The sequence below is a fragment of the Nyctereutes procyonoides genome, unplaced genomic scaffold (assembly GCF_905146905.1).
Source record: "Nyctereutes procyonoides isolate TBG_1078 unplaced genomic scaffold, NYPRO_anot_genome, whole genome shotgun sequence".
Lineage (NCBI taxonomy): Eukaryota > Metazoa > Chordata > Mammalia > Carnivora > Canidae > Nyctereutes > Nyctereutes procyonoides.
This window is the reverse complement of record NW_026575044.1, coordinates 14,927,386-14,946,840: the sequence shown is the minus strand read 5'-3', so window position 1 is coordinate 14,946,840 and position 19,455 is coordinate 14,927,386. Positions and strand designations below refer to the sequence as shown.

Sequence of the window (19,455 nt, the reverse complement as noted above, 5' to 3'; positions counted from 1 at the left end):
TTTGATGTTTGTTTCTTTCCTTTTTTTTTTTTTTTAAGTATTTTTTTAAAGTAATCTCTACACCTAACCTGGGGCTTGAACTCATGACCTCTGGGATCAAGGGTCACATGCTCCTTGAGCCAGCCAGGTGCCCCTGTTTGATGTGTCTAGTGCTAGAAATACCTTTGGGTAAGCTACGGTAAAACAGATTAAGTGTACCAGATTTGGAAGGATACCATGCTGTAGCCAGCTTATAGATGATATACATTTATTTTAAAATCACATATTTAAAACCAGTTTCTCACATTTAAATCATTCCTTCCCACCAAAACTAATAATTGTAAAATTTTAATTTTAAGAAAGAAGCTTATGTTATCATTTACAAATCAGGCCTCTTTGTAGTTTTTCTTGAACAGTAAATGAATAAAAACAGGTTATAATAGAAATGAATACCATTAAAAAAAAAAAGAATACCATAGTAAAAGAATATAAACATAAAATACCAAACTATCTGGAAGCTTCCGATGAGGTTTTTTTTTGTTTCCAGATTCATATTCTGAATCCTTTGCTGTGGTTCACAGCTCAGGAGCCCTGAAAGCTCCTCTTGAATGAGCTGAGTGCTGAGATAAAAGTTGGGTCCTTGATAAAAACAGCTGTTTCCAATTGTGGGAAATAGATTTACTGAGAGCAATACGTTTCATCTGAGTCACCAATTAAATGCACTACAAGAGAGAATGATTCAGAGCTTATGCTGGTGATTTTTAAGCTAAAAAGTCTGTTTTTTCCCCTCTAATTAGGCTATTTCTCATAATGTACAAATCAGATCATTCACTGAAATGGAATTCCTCTGGAAATCCCCAGAACTGCATAAACCACCACAGTTTTCTGACTTCATCTCCACATGTTCACACTTCACTCTGGGTGTACCTTTCTTTATACTTCATGCTAGTGAAATGGTCATAAAACAGAAAATTCTGATTAATGTGTACAATCAGTTAAAGAGAAAACAAAACAGTCTATTTTGTTCAACTATTATGCTTTTACAGTGAGCCTACTCTTTTTCCAAACAAAAAGAAAACTTAGCTCTAATTTATTCTTAGGGGATAAAATAATTATCAAAACATATTAAGTATGTATGTATTTACACATTCTATAATTTATAAGCTAAAATTTGGAAATACTCCATGCTACTGCTCTCATTTCTGAAATCAGGTTGTAGATTCTAACATGTACAGCCAGCCATGAGTTGAAAATGCTGAAGAATAGGGATGGAATATGTGTTCTCCAGGTCAGAAACACTTGTTTTCATTAGGCCTATTTTATGTCTAACACAAATACATTTTTTTTTTTTTTACTAACACAAATACTTAACCAGAATTAGTTATGAGGACTGGATGAAGCCAAAACGCCTGGCTTACCTGTGAAATCACTATAATTTCATGTGCATCAGGCAGGTCTTAGACCGTTAGCCTGTAACAGTTACTACAGAAAAGCACCTAAGTTAAAATAAGCTAACCACCACATAAGTTATCATTTATAAAATGACTAGATCTGTTACTCTTTTTAAAGCTTTATGCAACTTAATTTGTTTAGTCCAAATCTGCTCAAGTAATTGTCAGTTTGCCCATCTACGAAACAAGAGAAAGTTAGCCACCTTGCTCTAGACTACCTAGAAGGGACTATTCTTCCTGCCTGCGCCCCTGATCTAATTTCATTTATTTTCTTCATATTCACATCAACACAATCAGATATGCCTGTTTTGCAACAACGAACACTTACATTAAACTACCTAATACAAACATTTTTATTATTTTTCTTTAGTTATCAGTTTGAGATCGGATTTACTCAAGAATTAGTCCTTTTTAAAAAAGATTTATCTATTTGAGATTCAGAGAGAAAAAAAGAGAACGTGCACACACACAAGTGGGAGGGGCAGAGGGAGAGGGAGAAGAAGACTCTCTCCTGAGCAGAGAGCCAGAGGTGTAGGGCTTGACCAAAGGACCCTGAGACCATGACCTGAGACAAAGGCAGATGATTAACTGAACGAACCACCCAGGCACCCCAGTCTCGCTTTAAGAAAAAAACTAAACTGGTTGTTTTGGAATCATTTTAAATTTAGGAAAGATGGTAAAGACAGTACAAAGTGAGACTTCTCATACATCCTTTACCCAATTTCCCCTAATGTTAACCTCTTATATAACTATGGTACATTTGCCAAAACTATGAAATTAACATCAATAAAATTTTTCCACTTACAACCTTTTCCTCTTCTAGAGTTCAAGCTAGGATATCACATTGTATTTAGTTGTCATGTCTCCTTAATCTCCTCTAAGACAGTTTTTCAGACTTCCCTTGTTTTCTCAGGTCCTGGATTACTTTTGAGGAGTACTGGTCACATATTTTGTACAATGGCGCCCACCCCCTACCCCTTTTTTGGCTTAAGTATTACTAGACTGGGGTTGTGTTTCTGTGAAGAATACCTGTGTTGTGAATTTTTGGAAAGAATACCAGAGAACAAAGGAACCCTCTAATTAACTCATATTAGAGGGTATCATCATAATTTATCTATCATTGGTCATGTTGAACTTATTCCGATTAAGTGCTGTCCGCTAGGTCTTTCCACTATAAAGTTACTATTTTATTATTTCTGTGTTGTTATGTGGCATTAGCTCACTAAGTTCAGTCCATATTAAAGAAGAGGGTTAATGAATTAAGCTCTACCTCTTGAAAGAGGATAGTCAACATACAATACTTGGAATTCTTATTAAGGAGGGTTTGTCCCTTTCCTCCACTGATTTAATCAATTATTTGTATTTTTTCCCCCAAGTAAGCTTTATGCCCAACTGGGGAATGCACTCACAACCCTGCGATCAAGAGTTGCATGCTCTTCCAACTGAGCCAACCAGGCATCCCATACAATCATTTATTTATATCAACATGGACTAGTGGGTATTTACCATATTTTTTACATTATAATCCAATTTTGTCATTATTAACTTTGTTGCCTTACCTATTCCTGCTTTGGCCACTAGAAGCTATTTCAGGATAATGTTCAGAAGGTAATTGGCAATTTTGTAATACATGGTATATATAAGTAGTTTTTTGGATATTTTAGCCAATTAATGTATAACAAATCTATCTCCAAAGTATGTCCAGAAGAAATATCAGCTGAAGACCGAGGTCAATTTAAAATAAAAAACTTTGGGCAGCCCCAGTGGCGGCGCAGCGGTTTAGTACCGCCTGCAGCCAAGGGCGTGATCCTGGAGACCTGGGATTGAGTCCCACGTTAGGCTCTCTGCATGGAGCCTGCTTCTCCCTCTGCCTGTGTCTCTGCCTCTCATTCTCTGTGTCTCTATAAATTAATAAATAAAATCTTTTAAAAAAATAAATAAAATAAAAAAAGTTTAGGGCGACTGGGTGGCTCAGTTAACTGTTTGCCTTTGGCTCAGGTCGTGATCCCAGGGAATGGGGATTGAGCCTCATATTCAGCTCCCTGCTCAGCAGGGAGCCTTTCCCCCCAGTCCCTCCTCCTTTTGCGCTCTCTCAAAAGAAAAAAAAAAATCAAGATATACTTATCAAAAAAGTGATTGTGAAGAAGATGAAGAGGCTCCAAGATACAGGCTAATTAACAGAAGAATTAAGACTTTGGTTATAACAAAGAATTTATCTGTTCTTTGTCTTGGATTCTTGGCAAAAGCTTCAAAAACCCTTGGAATTTCCTGAGTGATAGAAGTGTCTTTGCTATGCCAAAGAGGTGACTTAAGGTCCCCACCCCCCCATAGGCTGCTTACTGGAAAGATCAATCACAGGATTAGAGTGCTGAAATTTTGGGCTAGCCCAATCTACAGTGAGCTAGAGATTTGGTTCAATCACACAGTCAGTGATTTAATCTGTCGTGCCTACATAGCCCAATCAAAACTCTAACCCCACAGTCCTGGTGTTGCATCTTGATTGGTGAACACAGTGATGTGCTGGAGGGTGACATACCCAGATCCCACAAAAAGATGGCGAGGAAGTGATGTGTTCCCTTCTCCACCCTAGACATTGCCCTATGAATTTCAATTCCTGATCTGCATCCTCTATAATAAAACTGTAATCCTAAATACAGTGGTTTCTGTAAATTGAGTCGTTCTACCAAAATATCAAAACTGAGGGGTTGTGGGAAGCCCCATATTTGTGGCAGGCTAGACTTGCTCAGGCACAGTAAGGGAGGTCAGTCTCTTTTGAAGGACTTTGCTCTTAACTCTCGGGGTCTTTCCTAACTCCCGGTAGCTAGTATCAGAACTGAACTGTAGGACACCCAGTTAGTGACAGGAAGTTAGTGTCAGAACTGATATCAGAGATCTTAATGTTTTGTTATTTCTTTAAAGGGGAAGGAGACAAATTTCTTACTCTTAAAGTAGATATTTTCCTGTATCAGACCTGTATGTCATGTCCTGCGGACCCTGAAACCAGGCTCACATTTACTCTTCCAGTTTACCTCCTGTAAGTGATCTCTTGAGTGACTCTAATGTCTATGTAGATAATACACTCAGCCACCTCATCTGCCTTCTCACTCACCTCCACCTCAATCCCTCCTCACCTTTTCTAATCTCCTCATAACTCTTAGAGGCCTCAAGGAACTAAAATGTTCCTTGGAGACAGGTACTCTACTTGAACACCTGAACCAGGCTGGGTACAGCACCCTACTGGAAACTGTGAGGACTGAGGGGAGTTTAAGAATACACATCCCAATGGGAGGAGGAGGGAGTGGGGGACTGCCACTACTGAGACACAGCCACTGATGTCATCCAGGAAATGTGGAAAACTATTGCCACATGTTCTGATTTTTCCTTTAAAGAAAAGCAGACTTCTGTGAAAGTCTGTTTTGTGAAAACTCTAGATTTTCAAACTTTAGCAATTAATTTTTTAAAAACAGAAGAGATCACAAGGGGTCCCAGATAAATCAAAGGCTGATGGCTGTTAACCACTACTTTAAATACTGCCACCCCTCAGGGTTGTCCTAGGCCCTCTTTAGGGGAGGCACCATCCATCACACGATTACAGACACACCAACAGTTCAAAAATGTATAATCTTTTTTATAGTACAATGAAACAGCTCACACACAACTGATAAGAAGAAATCCAGGACAATATGGAAATTGTACAAGTCCACACATGATTTTTCAAAGCACATTAATGTTATGAAGCACCAAGTTAACAGTGGAAGAGAAGATACTAACACAAACTAAATGGAGCGAACCATGGAGCAATGCACTTCTCTTCACAGTGCCCATTAATCTCATAGTCCTCTTCTTAGCTCCTGCGAGTACTTATCCTGTGGTTTCCCCCAATATTCATGGCAAAAAACCCAATAAGGACAATAAGCCAGACCAGCTCTATGTGGCATCATTTTATTTATCTGCCAATGAAATACATTTTGTGCCTCCAATTGAGCACAATTCAACCTTTTTTTATACTATCAAGTTACCTTCATCTTTTCCTAAAAAGTTAAATCCTATGTTTTGTATTTCTTTATTTATTAAACAATTTAACTTGTCTTTTTAACTGCTTTTGGCATTTTCTAGAACTATTTCTTTTCTTGGTGCTCTGGTTACAAAGTTGCATACATCTGGAGAATCTGCTCCCAGCTTTAGCTTTTCTAGAAGCCCTTTTAGTTTCAGTGAACAATACTGGTAAGAGTTTCTCAAAACCTCATAGTGAAATGCCCCTGTCTCCAGCCAAACATCTTTATTGAGCTCCTGAACTAGATCTGCCACTGCTTGCTCAACATAGCCACTTGAATGTTCTGAAGGCATCCTAAAGGTTACGAAGATTAAAAGAACTGTGCTCTCTGAAAAAGTGCGCCTTCCTGCAGTTGGCACCAGACTCTCCAGCGCTCCTACAGAAGTCTGCCAGCACGCTTGCTGAAGGGCCATCCAGACAGACCACTGTGCCGCAAACTGGTCTCCCTGTAGTTGATTTTTCTCCTCTACAGTTAAGTGTTCACACATGAGCCAGAATGATCTTTTAGAAAAGCAAATCCAAAATCAATTCTCCCCTGTCCCTTGCCTAAGCCTAGGATAAAACCTAAACTCTGTAAACATGGTCTGGCGCCATCCTTTGTGTCCCTGTCCTACCACAGTGACCCTGCCACCAAGTTTTTTTTTAACACCCAAGCCCTTAGTCCAGGATCTTCAAATGTGCTCTTTACTTAAACCTCAGCTGAGAAGCCAGTGGGTTCTCATCTTTTCAGTTTCAACTTTCTGTCCCTGGGCTACAACTAATAACTTTATCTAAATAGGTGTCCCCCACCCCTAATGAGCCACATCTTGACCCTGTTACAGGGACCTGACAGCATTTTTCCTCAATTATACCTTTATGTGCTTGCAATGCTGTCTTCCTTCACTAAAGCTGAAAACTAATGAGGCCTGCCATCACATCTTTACTATATGCCAGTGACTGGAACAGCACCACATGTTTTAAAACGTAATAAAGGAAGGAGTGAAGAAATGAATACAGGAATGAGTAGAATCCTATTTCCCCAGCTAACTTAGCTCCTCATCCTTCAGGTAACAACCAGTTTAAGAGTTACTTTCACAGGGACAGCTTGGTGAGTTAGGCCCCCATTCCATGCTCTCACAGAACCATGTTCTTTTTTTTTTTTTAATATATTTTATCAATTAATAATGACATTTAATACATACATTTTAAAAGACTTTTTTACTTATTTATTCATGAGAGACGCAGAGACATAGGGAGAGGGAGAAGTAGGCTTCCTATGGGGAACCCAACACAGAACTGGAACTTGATCCCAGGACCCCTAGGATGGCCACCTGAGCCACCCAGGCGACCCTAATGCATGAATTTTTTTATTACCCCACTCTTCCATTTTAAGTTCCATGAAAACAATGAACCTGTGTACCTTATTCCCTAACATTATATCACAAAGGCCCACAAAGTGAATGCTTGGCAGACAGATATTCAGTAACAGTTGTTAATGAAATATTTAGCAGATATTTGTTGAATGAACCTAAAGATAAATTTAGGAGTATTTTTTCTCTTATTATATTACTAAAAACTAAAGAATGCTCAGTTTCTCAACCCAAATGGCTTTTACTTTTTTAAAGTTTATGAATAATGAACATCAGGAGCAAAAACTCTTATCTCTGAGGGGTTTATCATTTTCTCTTATGCACAAGTATTTAATCTTTTGGGGAACAATACTGCCAATTAACATCTGTGTACTTACTATGTGCAAATCCCTTCAGTAAACACTATAATCTCATTACTTCTCATGATTACCCTATTATTACCATTTTATAGAAATGGATATGGTGGCTTAGAGAATTTACTTGGAGAATCTGATGGAACATATGCATTTTCTCCTGAAAACACACACACAAGCAAACATACACATAATTTTACTTGTAACAAGAGAGGTTGTATGAACTCCCTCGGGTTAATTTACAAACCTCCAAGGTTGAGCTCTCTGACAGAACTTCTGATTAGAAATGCTTTTTGCATGATTGGGCAACTGCTTCCTGTTCCTTATTTTCTCTTTGTTTCAATTCTTTTTTTATATATATAAAAATTTATAATTTTTATTTATTTATGTTAGTCACAGAGAGAGAGAGAGAGAGAGAGAGAGGGGGCAGAGACACAGGCAGAGGGAGAAGCAGGCTCCATGCACCGGGAGCCGGATGTGGGATTCAATCCCGGGTCTCCAGGATCGCGCCCTGGGCCAAAGGCAGGTGCCAAACCGCTGCGCCATCCAGGGATCCCTCTTTGTTTCAATTCTTAAGAAGCTTGTAGATGTTACAAATGTATTCTCTAGTTTTGTTTCCTGTCATTTTATATGCAATTGAAGCAGCTCTTATGGGGAGATATGTGCAGAGATAACTGCACAATGAAGTCCCTCTGAATATTGTTATCTTTTATGAAGCTGATGTGTAGATTTTTATTATGAGACATACAGGGTTAACTGCTTCCTAGAACATAAAATCACTTATAATTATTAGGTGAGCATATATTAAAAATTCTGCACAGCTACTAACATATATCTATGAGCCGTTTATCACTGAAGAAGCCATTTAATGGCCTTTTTGCACAAGAAAGAATCATCTTCCCTGGTTTCCAAAATTTTATAATCAATCTCTTCTCAAAATTCAAAATTAATGCAAAGACAGGCCTTATCTTACTTCTCACATCTGTTGAAAGTGAGAACTCTGAAGACATTTCATATTTACTTATAAAACCAAAACAAAAACCAGATCTATTAAAGGTCCACATACACGTATCAGGAAACCTGTGGGTAAAATAATCTCCTTTTCCAGCACAAATAACAAGGGAAGAAAATAACCCTCTTACCTGTCATGGTCTGTACTGCCCTTTCGCTGGAAGGCAGTGGCTCCTTTCTGTGAGGCCGAATTAGTGAAGTGTCCTGTGCAGAAAACAGTCCAGGGCTATCAGTTAATTTCTTCCGGCCACTGGAGTTAGGGTTTGAAACTCTGCAGCTGCCTTGCACTATTGCACTTGTGAAAAGGTTTGTATGTTCATCACTGCTGGCCGGATCAGAGTTGGGAGTGAATCCTCCAAGGGATAAACTTGGAGAACTTTCGGAACAGTCAATCTGTAAAGGTGTTTGCAATCCCAAAGCCAATGGACTAGATTCTGAAGGCTCTCGGTGGACCCACTGTTCTTCTCTATTTATTAAGCTTTTCGAAGGAGAGAGATGAGGGCAGGACATATGACATCGGTGCTTTTCCTTATGTTTATATCGCTCTCCAACAGTTTCCTTTCCAAATCGATAGCGCTTCAAAGACTCCAAAACAGATCTGGAAGAGCCAGCGTCCATGGAAACCTGGGGTTGCTCAGAAGAACGGTGTTCTCTGTGCTTGTGACGATGCCTATGTTTGTGCTCAACCATCCAACCATAGGCCATCTCAGGAGGAACACTAGGATAGGTACTCATGGAAAGGAGGGGAGTCCTGCTGGTTGTGAGAAAGGCCTCCTGGCGAAGTAGTTTATGCTTTTTCTTATGGTATTTGGTTGGATTGAGAAGTAAATGGCCAGCATGCATATAGGAAGGAGGAGGAAGTGGGGGGGTGAAAGAAGGTGAAGGAGGAGGAGGATAGAGAGTGGGAGGGTACCTTCCATAGTAACCTAATCCTAGGGGAGTGGCTGTAAGGGGTGAGGGAGAGTAAGGCATGCCATAGGAGGGATAGAATCCAGTACTAGAAAGAGGAAAACTAAGGCTGTGCATGAAGGGCATCTCAGCCATTGCCTCCCTCATCTTAGGAGGTCTCCCTCTCTTCTTTTTTAAGTCAGGTTTTCGAATGTAGTGCAAGGGGTCTAAGGGGAAAGAAGGATGTGTATAGAAACTATTAAAGTTGATTCGAAAAATAGTTGGCAGCAGGTCTCGGGGGATAAAATGATGGCTTCGATGGGTGATTCGAATTTCACTCAGCCGACTTATCAATTCCTCCAGATCTGCAATAAAGTCTGGATCCTGTCTGCTACGGAGCTGGGGGTATTTCTTTTTCCGTTTTCGTTTCTGCCTTTTCATCTTGTCATAGCTGAGGTAATCGTGATTCCGGCGCTTACATTTATGTTTATGTTTTTCTTTAAGACTGCTCAGGACTGTAGAGGTTTCAGGGGGAATCAGAGAAACATGTTCAAAAGAGTGCCTCCTCTTTTTCTGTCCACAAAATTTCTCTGCTCTGTCCGATGTGCTGTTATTATCTGTTCCAATTCCACTATCACTGGGAATGGTCTCATCACTATGAGACTCACTAATGGGAGAAGGAGTAGCTTCTTTCAGAGAGGTGAGTTCACTCAAGTGTGAAGGAGAATTTGGCAACAAAGTAGGAGGAGAAAGTCGCCTCCTCCCCTTTGAGGCCTTTTTCATCGCAAGAGTCTGAATCATACTGCCCTGTCTGGAGTGTAAATGCAAATATGGCACTGAGCTGGGTTCCACAAAGCCTGCATCACTACTTACAGGGCTCTGACCGCCACTAGTCCCAGAAGACTGAGAGCAAACAGGCGATGGGAGAATCTCTGAGCTACTAGCAGATGAAGGCAGTAAAGGGGGAAGTATCTGTCCCAATGCTGAGCCGGCAGCCTGTTGAGCAGTTTGCTCAAGGACAGCAAGGCTGGTAGGGCTACCAGAAAGAATGCCATTTAAGACAGTTTTTGGTTTTCGACCCCTTCTCTTTCCTATGTAAATGGTTCCTTTCTTGCTGACATTTATCTGTTGGCCCAATTTAGAGCCAAACGTGGCAGCAAGACTTGACACTGTATTATGGAGTTTGGATTGCACTTTCCCTTTATTACTTGATTCTACAGAGCTTGAAAGAATCTGATTCAACAGTTTCTTCCTTTTTAAAGTCTTCATTTTATTTATTTTGCGGATAATTGTTTTCATTAATTGTCCATTGTTTCTCTTTGTAATTTTTTTATCTGGTTCCATCTCAAGGTCACTCATGCTGCAGACAGCTGGCCTATGACTGTCGTCCAGATCATCTGGGTCCTGAAGCTGATCCTCACTCTCAAAGAAATCACTGCTGCTTCGATGGTTGTCACTTTCAGACTCCAGCTTGCTTGGACTCTCCGTGGCAACAAATGGAGCCACTGATAGTACAGGTGGCTTCATCTTGACCGGTGACCTCAACTGCCTCTTAGGTCTGCCTCGCTTTTTTGGAAAAGGAGATACAGAAAGACTTTGTTTGAAGGAAGGAATTTCAATTTCTGGCTGTAAAATTGGGGGTTCTTGTTCTTCCTTAGACTGCAAAGAAAAAACTTTAGAGGCAGGGATTTTTAAAGTCCTTTTAGGTGGACCTTCCAGTTGAGGCATCTCTTTAGCTTTAGGTCTTCCTCTTTTGGGCTTATAAATATCAGACAAAAGGTCACTAGAGACACACATACTGGAGGATAATTTGTGAGTAGCAAAAGCCTTGTGAGATGGTTTTTCACTATCAGTTAAGAGAGCAAGAGATGGAGTTGTGGACTTGCTCAACTTTGGCAATCGGCGTTTAAGGAAGTCATGATCTACAAATGAAGATGGTCCAATGTTTTTCATGAACTTGGCTGGCTCAGAATTACTATTTGATAGTGAGCTACATGAAACACTTTTAAAAAGCTCTGATCTTTCTAAATCTAGCCCTTTTGGAGACCGGCATGTGCTTCTTGCCACCACTTTAGTCCACCGAGCTTTTCTTCCTTTCCTTTTTTTTAATGGTTTGGACTGCAAACTAGAGCTTAGGCTTTCAGCAACCTGGCAGTGTTTGTCAGAAGCAGATACTGCACCAAGTTTTAGAAACGGCTTGTTACTAAATAAACTAGTGAAGTTAACAACTGAAGGGGTAATTGTGTGAATACTGGATTCAGAAGTCAAACTTGGCTTTTTTCCCAGGGAAGAGCTTATTCTTGGAATATCTATATGTGCAGTTTTTGAATCAGTTAGCTCTTTATCAATCCCTTTACATTCAATATTCATGCTGTGACCCACAGACCTATGACCAATGTTCAAGTGGGTACTTTCAGAAGTAAACTGGTTCTTCCCAACGGATTCAGAAATGTTTTCCATTAATTCTGTGGTAGGACTTAAAAGTAACGGATTAGGAGCCAACTGTGAAGAAGTTTCAGGGGGACTTCTGGTTAAAGGATTAACAGATACAGTAGGTGATGGGGAAGGGAGATTGCTTTCTCCTACTGCACTAAACGGGGATTTTGCCATAGATGCATCAGAAGCAGCTCCCATTTGAAAGTCCGGAGAAGTGCAATACACGGGAGGTTGCTTTTCATGCTTTGAGGTTTCATAAGGCCCCCTGTCATTGGATGAGAAACTGTCTTGCTGAATGCATGTTCCCTCATTAAACATTTCTTTCTCCAAATTAATGATTTCTTTTCGAACTGAGAACTTTTCCAATATGCTTTCTTTACTCTGCCGTATAACATTCTTCTCAAAAGTTTTGCTGGTGGTACTATCTTTCAGGGATTCAGAAAGTTCCTGATTTTCATGACTACTGATGTTTGTACTACAAGAAGCCTTAAGTGGTTCCTGAGTGGGGAGCAGTGCTTCGGCTTTAAGGTTTATGGCATCTTTATTGACCAATCCTGCCATAGAACAACTTACTAGTTTCTTTCCCATGTCTTTAGTAACTAATCCCATTGTTGAATTGGCTACAATCTTCTTTGCACAGTCCTTGGCCACTAGACCGACAGTAGAACTCAACTTCTTGCCCAAGTCTTTATTAACCAGTCCGACCACAGTGCTGAGTCCTAACTTCTTTCCAGATTCCTTATTCACTAAACCTGGAACAATACCAATTCCTAGCTTCTTTCCTGAATCCTTGCTCAGCAGTCCTACTGTAGTGACAGTCCCTGGCTTTCTGCCTAAGTCTTTATTAATGAATACCGCTGTAGTGCCAGCTCCTAGTTTTTTCACAGAGTCCTTATTGACCAATCCTACTGTTGCATTAAACACTGGCTTTTTCCCAGGATCTTTAGTTACCAATCCAACTGCTGTGCTGATAGCTGGTTTTTTAATTAAATCTTTATGTATTATTCCAGCTACAGAGCCAACGCCTGCTTTCCTGATCAAATCCTTACTAACCAATCCTGCACTGGTGCCACTTCCTAACTTCTTCGGTTTAGTCTTGGAAGACTTAGAGGGAGGACAGGTTGCAATAAGCTGTGCCAACTTTTCTGTTACACTTGTTCCTCCATTAAGTAATGCTCTATCCTTTAAATCAGGATCCCGGCTACCAACAAGAGTAGATGATGCTGCATTCATGTAATCTGTCATCTCTGAGTGTCCTGGAGAAAGCTTCTTAGACAAAGGACTGTTTTCTGCCTGTGAATGAAGATGGATGCTCTCTTCAGATTGGCATTCAACGGCTGCAACATCACCTGTTTTCTTGCACAACTTTGAAGGGTCCTAAAATTTGAACAAGAAAAAGGTTTCAGAGAGAGAATAAACCTATCATTTCAGTCATTTCAGTTTAGCTTACAAGTGAACAAATCAACTGATCACTATCAGATAAAAGGCAATAGTGTTTTCTGAAAAAACCTAATGAACGTTATAGTGATGACATAAGATTTGAGTTTCTCTACTGCTATCAGAGGCTAGCAAAATGTTATCTTTGTTGACTTTCAACCAACCATATAAACCTATATGTTACTTGGTATTTAGAAATATCCCCATTATTTTTGACATTTTTAAAAAAGGCAAATTAACAGTCTACTCTCACTTTACTTTAAATTGAATAAATATACATTGGCATAGAAATATACTGTTTTTGAAAAGAGAAATATTATTAGTTACAATAATATCCCATGGTCCTCTTTTAAAACAATCGATCACTGCCTACCTCCTTCATTGATTTCAAAGATTTCCAACCAGCGCGATACGACCCCACCCATTTCCACTCCTTTAGCCCTTGCTCTCTCGCGCGCTCTCTCTCTCATGGTCTTTTTTTTTTTTTATTTATCTATTAACACGATATTCTCATTCTGTACTTTCACAATTACTTTTCAAAATTTAAAAATTAAGAGGAGTTATTATTTTAAGTATTTTTAAATATATTTGTATCTGAAAACTACATTTCCAATTTTAAAACTGACCTAAATCTGTCTTATATAAGACAGAATGTTAATAGAATGGGAAGAAAATGTAAGAGGTTTCTTTACTTACAAGCTTCACATTTGTAAGTTGTATAGGGAGACTGTCAAAAAAGTCTGTTTCCTCTTGAACAAAATTGGAGGAGTTGAGTCCAAAAGAGAGAATTAAGTTCTTACTAACAGTAAGTGGAAGGAGCCACTGTATACTATATAATTCCATTTATATTAAGTTCACAAACAGGCATTACTAGTTATAATATTAAGTCAGGAAAAGGGTATGGTATGGGGTAGGAGTAAAAGGAAAGGAGCATGAGGAGAGTTTAACGGGTGCTGGCAGTGTTCTCTTAACCTGAATGCTGGCTAAATGGGGTGTTTGAGTTTGTGAAAATTCATTGTATTTTTGTATTTTGTATTGTATTTATATTTCAATAAAAAAGTTATTTTTAAAATTCTCCCCGAAAGTAGAGATATAAAGAGCTCCCATAATTTGCTAAAGGACTAAAGTCGAATCTGGGTTTTCATCTCTATCAGAAATCAGCCTAAGATAGTTTGCCACACTAAATGGTCAATGATAAACAGGTAATAAAAAAACAAACAAACAGAACAAAACAACAACAAAGACATACACAGTTTTGTTTTGGCTTCAAAAATATTTTCTTTCAAATCCTGATATTAGATAAACTGAGTGGATGACATAATATTAATAAGGTGTTGAAAACTACATTTGGTACTGGTGATAGTATCATCTTATATTTTTCTAAGAGCCCTTTAAAATGACAACTAGTAAATGATAAGTACCATACTTAAGAAGGTATATTACATACCAGCCAATGAAAAGGTTATTGTATCAAAACATCCTATTAGGCATATCATTTTTTTCAACATGAAAAGAGCTTTATTCCAAATATGCTTATTTAAAAAGAGGCGAAAATGCTATCATCCATGGATAAATACTTTTATATTTCAGGTATTTCCATCACACACACAACATACACACGTACATTCTTTCATAAAAATGGGCCCAAAATGCTTTTTGTTTGTAGCTCAGTTAAATAATACAAGATACCATTCTGTGCAAATAAATGAGATGTTAGACTACTGATTCAATGGTTTCAAAATAGTCCGTAATTCATAAAACCAACTGCCTACTTGGTGAATTTAAAATAATTTCCAGTTATTTATTATGAATATATGATAAATATCCAGTTATATCTTTTTTTAAAAAGATTTTATTTATTCATGAGAGACCCACAGAGAGAGACAGATATATAGGTAGAGGGAGAAGCAGGTTCCTTGTGGGGAGCCTGATGTGGACTCAATCCCGGGACCCCGGGATCATGCCCTGAGTGGAACCGAAGGCAGATGCTCAACCACTGAGCCACCCAGGCGTCCCAACATAAATCTTTACCTACTTGTTCAATTACTTCCTTTAGAGGACGACTGCTAGGTCTAAAGGGATATACAATAAATAGTTACACATGTGGACCAGCTATGTACCAAAGGGAGAAAAAGTTTTTTTTAAAGCCAAAAAAGAGTTCATTATAAAAATCCAGACTGTACAAACAATACTCTTCTGCAACTCAAGATAACAATTTAGGATGTGTGATTTCCTACACTGTTAGGCAATGCTTCTTAAAGCAGTAACAATACGATCTGACAACCTGGTCTTGATAATTCTGAAATTCAACACTGTCAATTTGGGTGGTTTGGTTTTAGCCTGGTTCAGAAATTTTACTGCCTCCCATTTACCATTCTAAGAAGTTCATTATTACATTTTCATTTCAAATACCATTAATTCTAGGATTAATTACTTTTTAAGTTCATTTTCAAATCTACTTGTTATTGTCCTGTTTTTAATCAAAGGCTTTTTGCTCATTTAAGCACATAAAATCTTTTTCAGGTGGTTCCCACTACAGCTCTTTGTAAAGGCTACATGTGCATGAACTAACTTGCCCTACTGTGGGGTTTGTGCTCGAGAGCTATCTGTAGTTTTCTGTTTAGTGTTTACAACATGCTTACATGAGTTTTGTGGTAGGATGTGAACGTTCTAAATGTGAAGAGAAGACTGTGTATTCCCATTGTCAGTGTTTAAGATTTCACAACCTATAACGTGGGCTTTTTTGTATTTCTTTTTACATTTATTGTTATTCTGAATGTCCCATCACATGATTCTGCGGGCCATGCATAGTTCCTCAGCATGAAAGTAACTGTTTAAGGCCTTGTTCCCAATTCTCTTTCTATATTTTGGAGTTGATCATTACTGATTTAGAAGAGCCCTCAGTATGTTGGAGAGAATAGTTCTTTTTTTTTTCTCTCACATTATACCCATTTCCCCCAATTTGTCAGTCATCTTTCCACTTCCTGTTAGATTTCTTAAACAAGTTACAATCTTTTATGCGTTCAAATATACATGAAAAACTCTTGAGCACCTCGCACTGGTTGTCAGTGAAGCCCCAAGGCTGCATGACACAGGGACTGCAATTAAGATCAGTAAGAACACATGAGAAGAGATGAGATACTACCTGCCCAAGGTCACCTAACCAGGTAAGTGCGGTAAGATTTACATTTAGTCTCCTTTCACAAACCTTAACCATTAGAGTCAACCCAAGGGTCTCTAGCTTCACAGCTGTTATTACAGTGAACTTGAAAAGGTCATGCCCTCCTGAAGACGACAATCTTGACCACCTTTTCAGTTTTTGTTCTTTTTCCTTTGAATTTTAAAATAATATGTGAGTAGGTACACATCTTTTACCTCAAAAGGAAGTTTTCCACTACTCCATGTTCATTGACTTGAAATACATTCATCATCTATTTATATTTGGGTCTTTCTTTAAGCCATTTTGCTTCACTCACATTTACCTTTGTAGGATCCTGAGCCCCTAATATAATATATTGATACTATAACGTTATAAAAAGTTTTAATACTTGAAAGGACTAATTTTTCTTTGTTATATTCCTGTAGAAATTTCTTGGCTATTTTATTTATAACATTATTTATTTATTTTTTTTATAACATTATTTAGATAGAATTCATATACCATAAAATTCTCCCTTTTAGAGCACAAATTCAATGTTTTTTTAGTATATTCACAGACTTGCATATCCAAAACCACTAATTTTAGAACATTTTCATAAGGTTTCCTTATTATTTTTGCATATGTATACTTCCAGGTGGCTCTGAAATCCATTTGAAATTTCAAAAAATCCAAATGGCTTTAACTTTGTATATTAAGATAGGAAAAAAGATATCTCAACACTAACATCAGCACCACAATAACAGAGCAAATTTATTTAAATTTTTTGGTGTTACTGGATATTTATAATATCTTATTTAAAATAGATCCTAGGGATCCCTGGGTGGCGCAGCGGTTTGGCGCCTGCCTTTGGCCCAGGGCGTCATCCTGGAGACCCGGGATCGAATCCCACATCGGGCTTCCGGTGCATGGAGCCTGCTTCTCCCTCTGCCTGTGTCTCTGCCTCTCTCTCTCTCTCTGTGACTATCATAAATAAATAAAAATTAAAAAAAAATAGATCCTAAACACTTGCTGTCGTTTACTTCTAAATATTTCATAAATAACATTACTTTCATGAATAAATTTTTTGTTAGATTTTTCTAATTCGGGAACAGACTGGGCGGCTCAGCGGTTTAGTGCCACCTTCAGCCCAGGGTGTGATCCTGGAGACCTGGGATGGAGTCCCATGTCGGGTTCCCTGCATGGAGCCTGCTTCTCCCTCTGCCTGTGTCTCTCTCTGTCTCTCTCATGAATAAATAAAATCTTAAAAAAAAAAAGATTTTTCTAATTCTAAATTAATATTTGAGAACACTATTTTATTATCTTGAATTCTTGCTTAATCAAGAACTCATTTTTTTCAGAAAATACTAAATACCTACTATTTAAGTGCCAAGAATAAAAGCAGCGAAAAAAAATCCCTTTCACCATGGAGAGTTCATTCTAATGCATGAGCAGGGTAGAAGTAATAAAAAGGTAAATCATATATTCAGTATTTCAGGTGGTGAAATGTGCTATGCAGAAAATAAGAGCATGGAAGAAGAAGAAAGACTAGGCTTGGAAAGCATTTACAATATTAAGACAGGCTGTCCGGAAAGTCTTGATTGAGAAGACCACATCTGCACAGAAAGCCAAAGGTAAGTTACCTGAGAAGAGAATATCTCAAAGATAAAACATTGAGAGGAAAGGCCCTGTGGCAGGAGCTTCTCTGGTGCAATTGTGTAATGATAGCCAAGTTTGTAATTAATGGGTTTGTGCTCAAGAGCTATCTGTAGTTTTCTATTTAGTGTTTACAACATGCTACATGAGTTTTTTGGTGGGATGTGACCATTCTAAATGTGAAGAGAAGAGTGTGTACTCCCATTGTCAGTGTTTAAGATTTCACAACCTATAATGTGGGCTTTTTTGTATTTCTATTTATTACCTGTTATTTTGAATGTCCTGTCACATGATTTTGCGGGTCGTGCACAGTTGCTCAGCATGGAAGTAAGTGTTTGTAGTTAAGTTTGTAATTAAGTGTGGCAGGAAGTAGAGGGGCAGACTTGACAAACTTTTATTAGTCCAAGAGAGGGGAAGCCATTGGAAGGTTTTACACAGAAGAGGTATGTGACCTAATTCTTCATTCAACAAATGTATATTGGATGCCTACTCAGCGTTGGAGATATATCAAATAATAAAGAGAAAATTCCTGTTCTTGCATAGATTATGTTTTAATAGAAAAAAAGATAATAAAGAAAACCAAGTATTATAAAAATATTATGTTACAAGATGGTGATTATTATGGGAAAAACTGAAGGCCACTGAGAGAGTTAGGAGAGGCTGCGAAACTGAGCTGTGTGACTGAGTGATGCCTCATTGGCCAGATGACACATGGGCAAAGACTAGAAGTGAGGAAGTTATGAAAGGAAACATCAACAATGCTGGTGTAGCATGATTTGAGCAACTGAATGCGGACAGCAATACAATACGTGATGGGGAGCACACCAATGAGGGCCTTTAGGCTCTTACAAAGGCTTGAGCTTTTTCTCTGAAGGAAATAGGGAGTCCCAAGAAGGTTTTCAGCAGAAGAGTGATGTGATGTCACTTAAATCTTTAAACAACTCCTCCCTCCAGCTGCTTTCTTCATAAAGCTTTGTTAAATGACAGGGACTTGAGGGTGTAGCTCCATGGAGTCTTGTTAGTAAGCCATAGTGTTATTTGGACAAGAGAGAATAGAGACCCTGGACTAGGGTAAACTAGTTTAAGTGATGAGAAGGCCACATACACTTATAACTATCAGGAGATCAGTTTTGGTTGTGGTATGACTAAAATGGCCTCTACCACCAAACAGAGAAGTGTGACCAGGAAGTTTCAAATCTGCAAGACAACAGCACACAGACATTTAAAGCCTTGAGGCTGGCTAATGCAGCCAGGTAAAGGTGAATGTGAATGGAAAAGAGGACTAATGGCAAAATGCTGGGGCACAGCCACATCATGAGATTTAGAAGAGCCAGCAAAGACTAAGGAGCCACAGGTAAGAGCAGAAGGCGGGAGAAGCAGAAGCACAAGTGAACATGTGGTACCCCAGAGCTGAGGCAAGGAACCCATCTCCACAAGGGCTGACTGCTGACTGCCAACTGCCACTGATGGATCCAACAGAAACGACAGCATGGATCTGTTTGCTGGAGGTGGCACTGTGGAGTTGTGGGTTACAGAAAGTGCTGTTGCACAGTTAAGTCCAAGAGCAAAACCCTGATTGGAATGAGTTTAAAAGAGAATGGGGAGAGAAAAATGTAAAATCAAGTAATGAATAACAGGGAATCAGAAAAGCTAGAAGATGAAGTGGAATCAGAGATGCTTTTCAAATGTGAAAAACAAAGGCATA

The 19,455-nt window shown here is 38.7% G+C and overlaps 1 protein-coding gene across 4 annotated transcripts in view; it reads right to left on the bottom strand.

Moving 5' to 3' along the window:
* Positions 1-19,455, bottom strand: part of ASH1L (ASH1 like histone lysine methyltransferase) — a 176,288-nt gene that overhangs the window by 108,208 nt on the left and 48,625 nt on the right. For all 4 annotated transcript variants that reach the window (XM_055323449.1, XM_055323448.1, XM_055323447.1 and 1 more), the window contains one exon: positions 8,329-12,898. In XM_055323449.1, the coding sequence (XP_055179424.1) occupies positions 8,329-12,898 (4,570 nt within the window). The remainder of the gene's footprint in view (positions 1-8,328; positions 12,899-19,455) is intronic.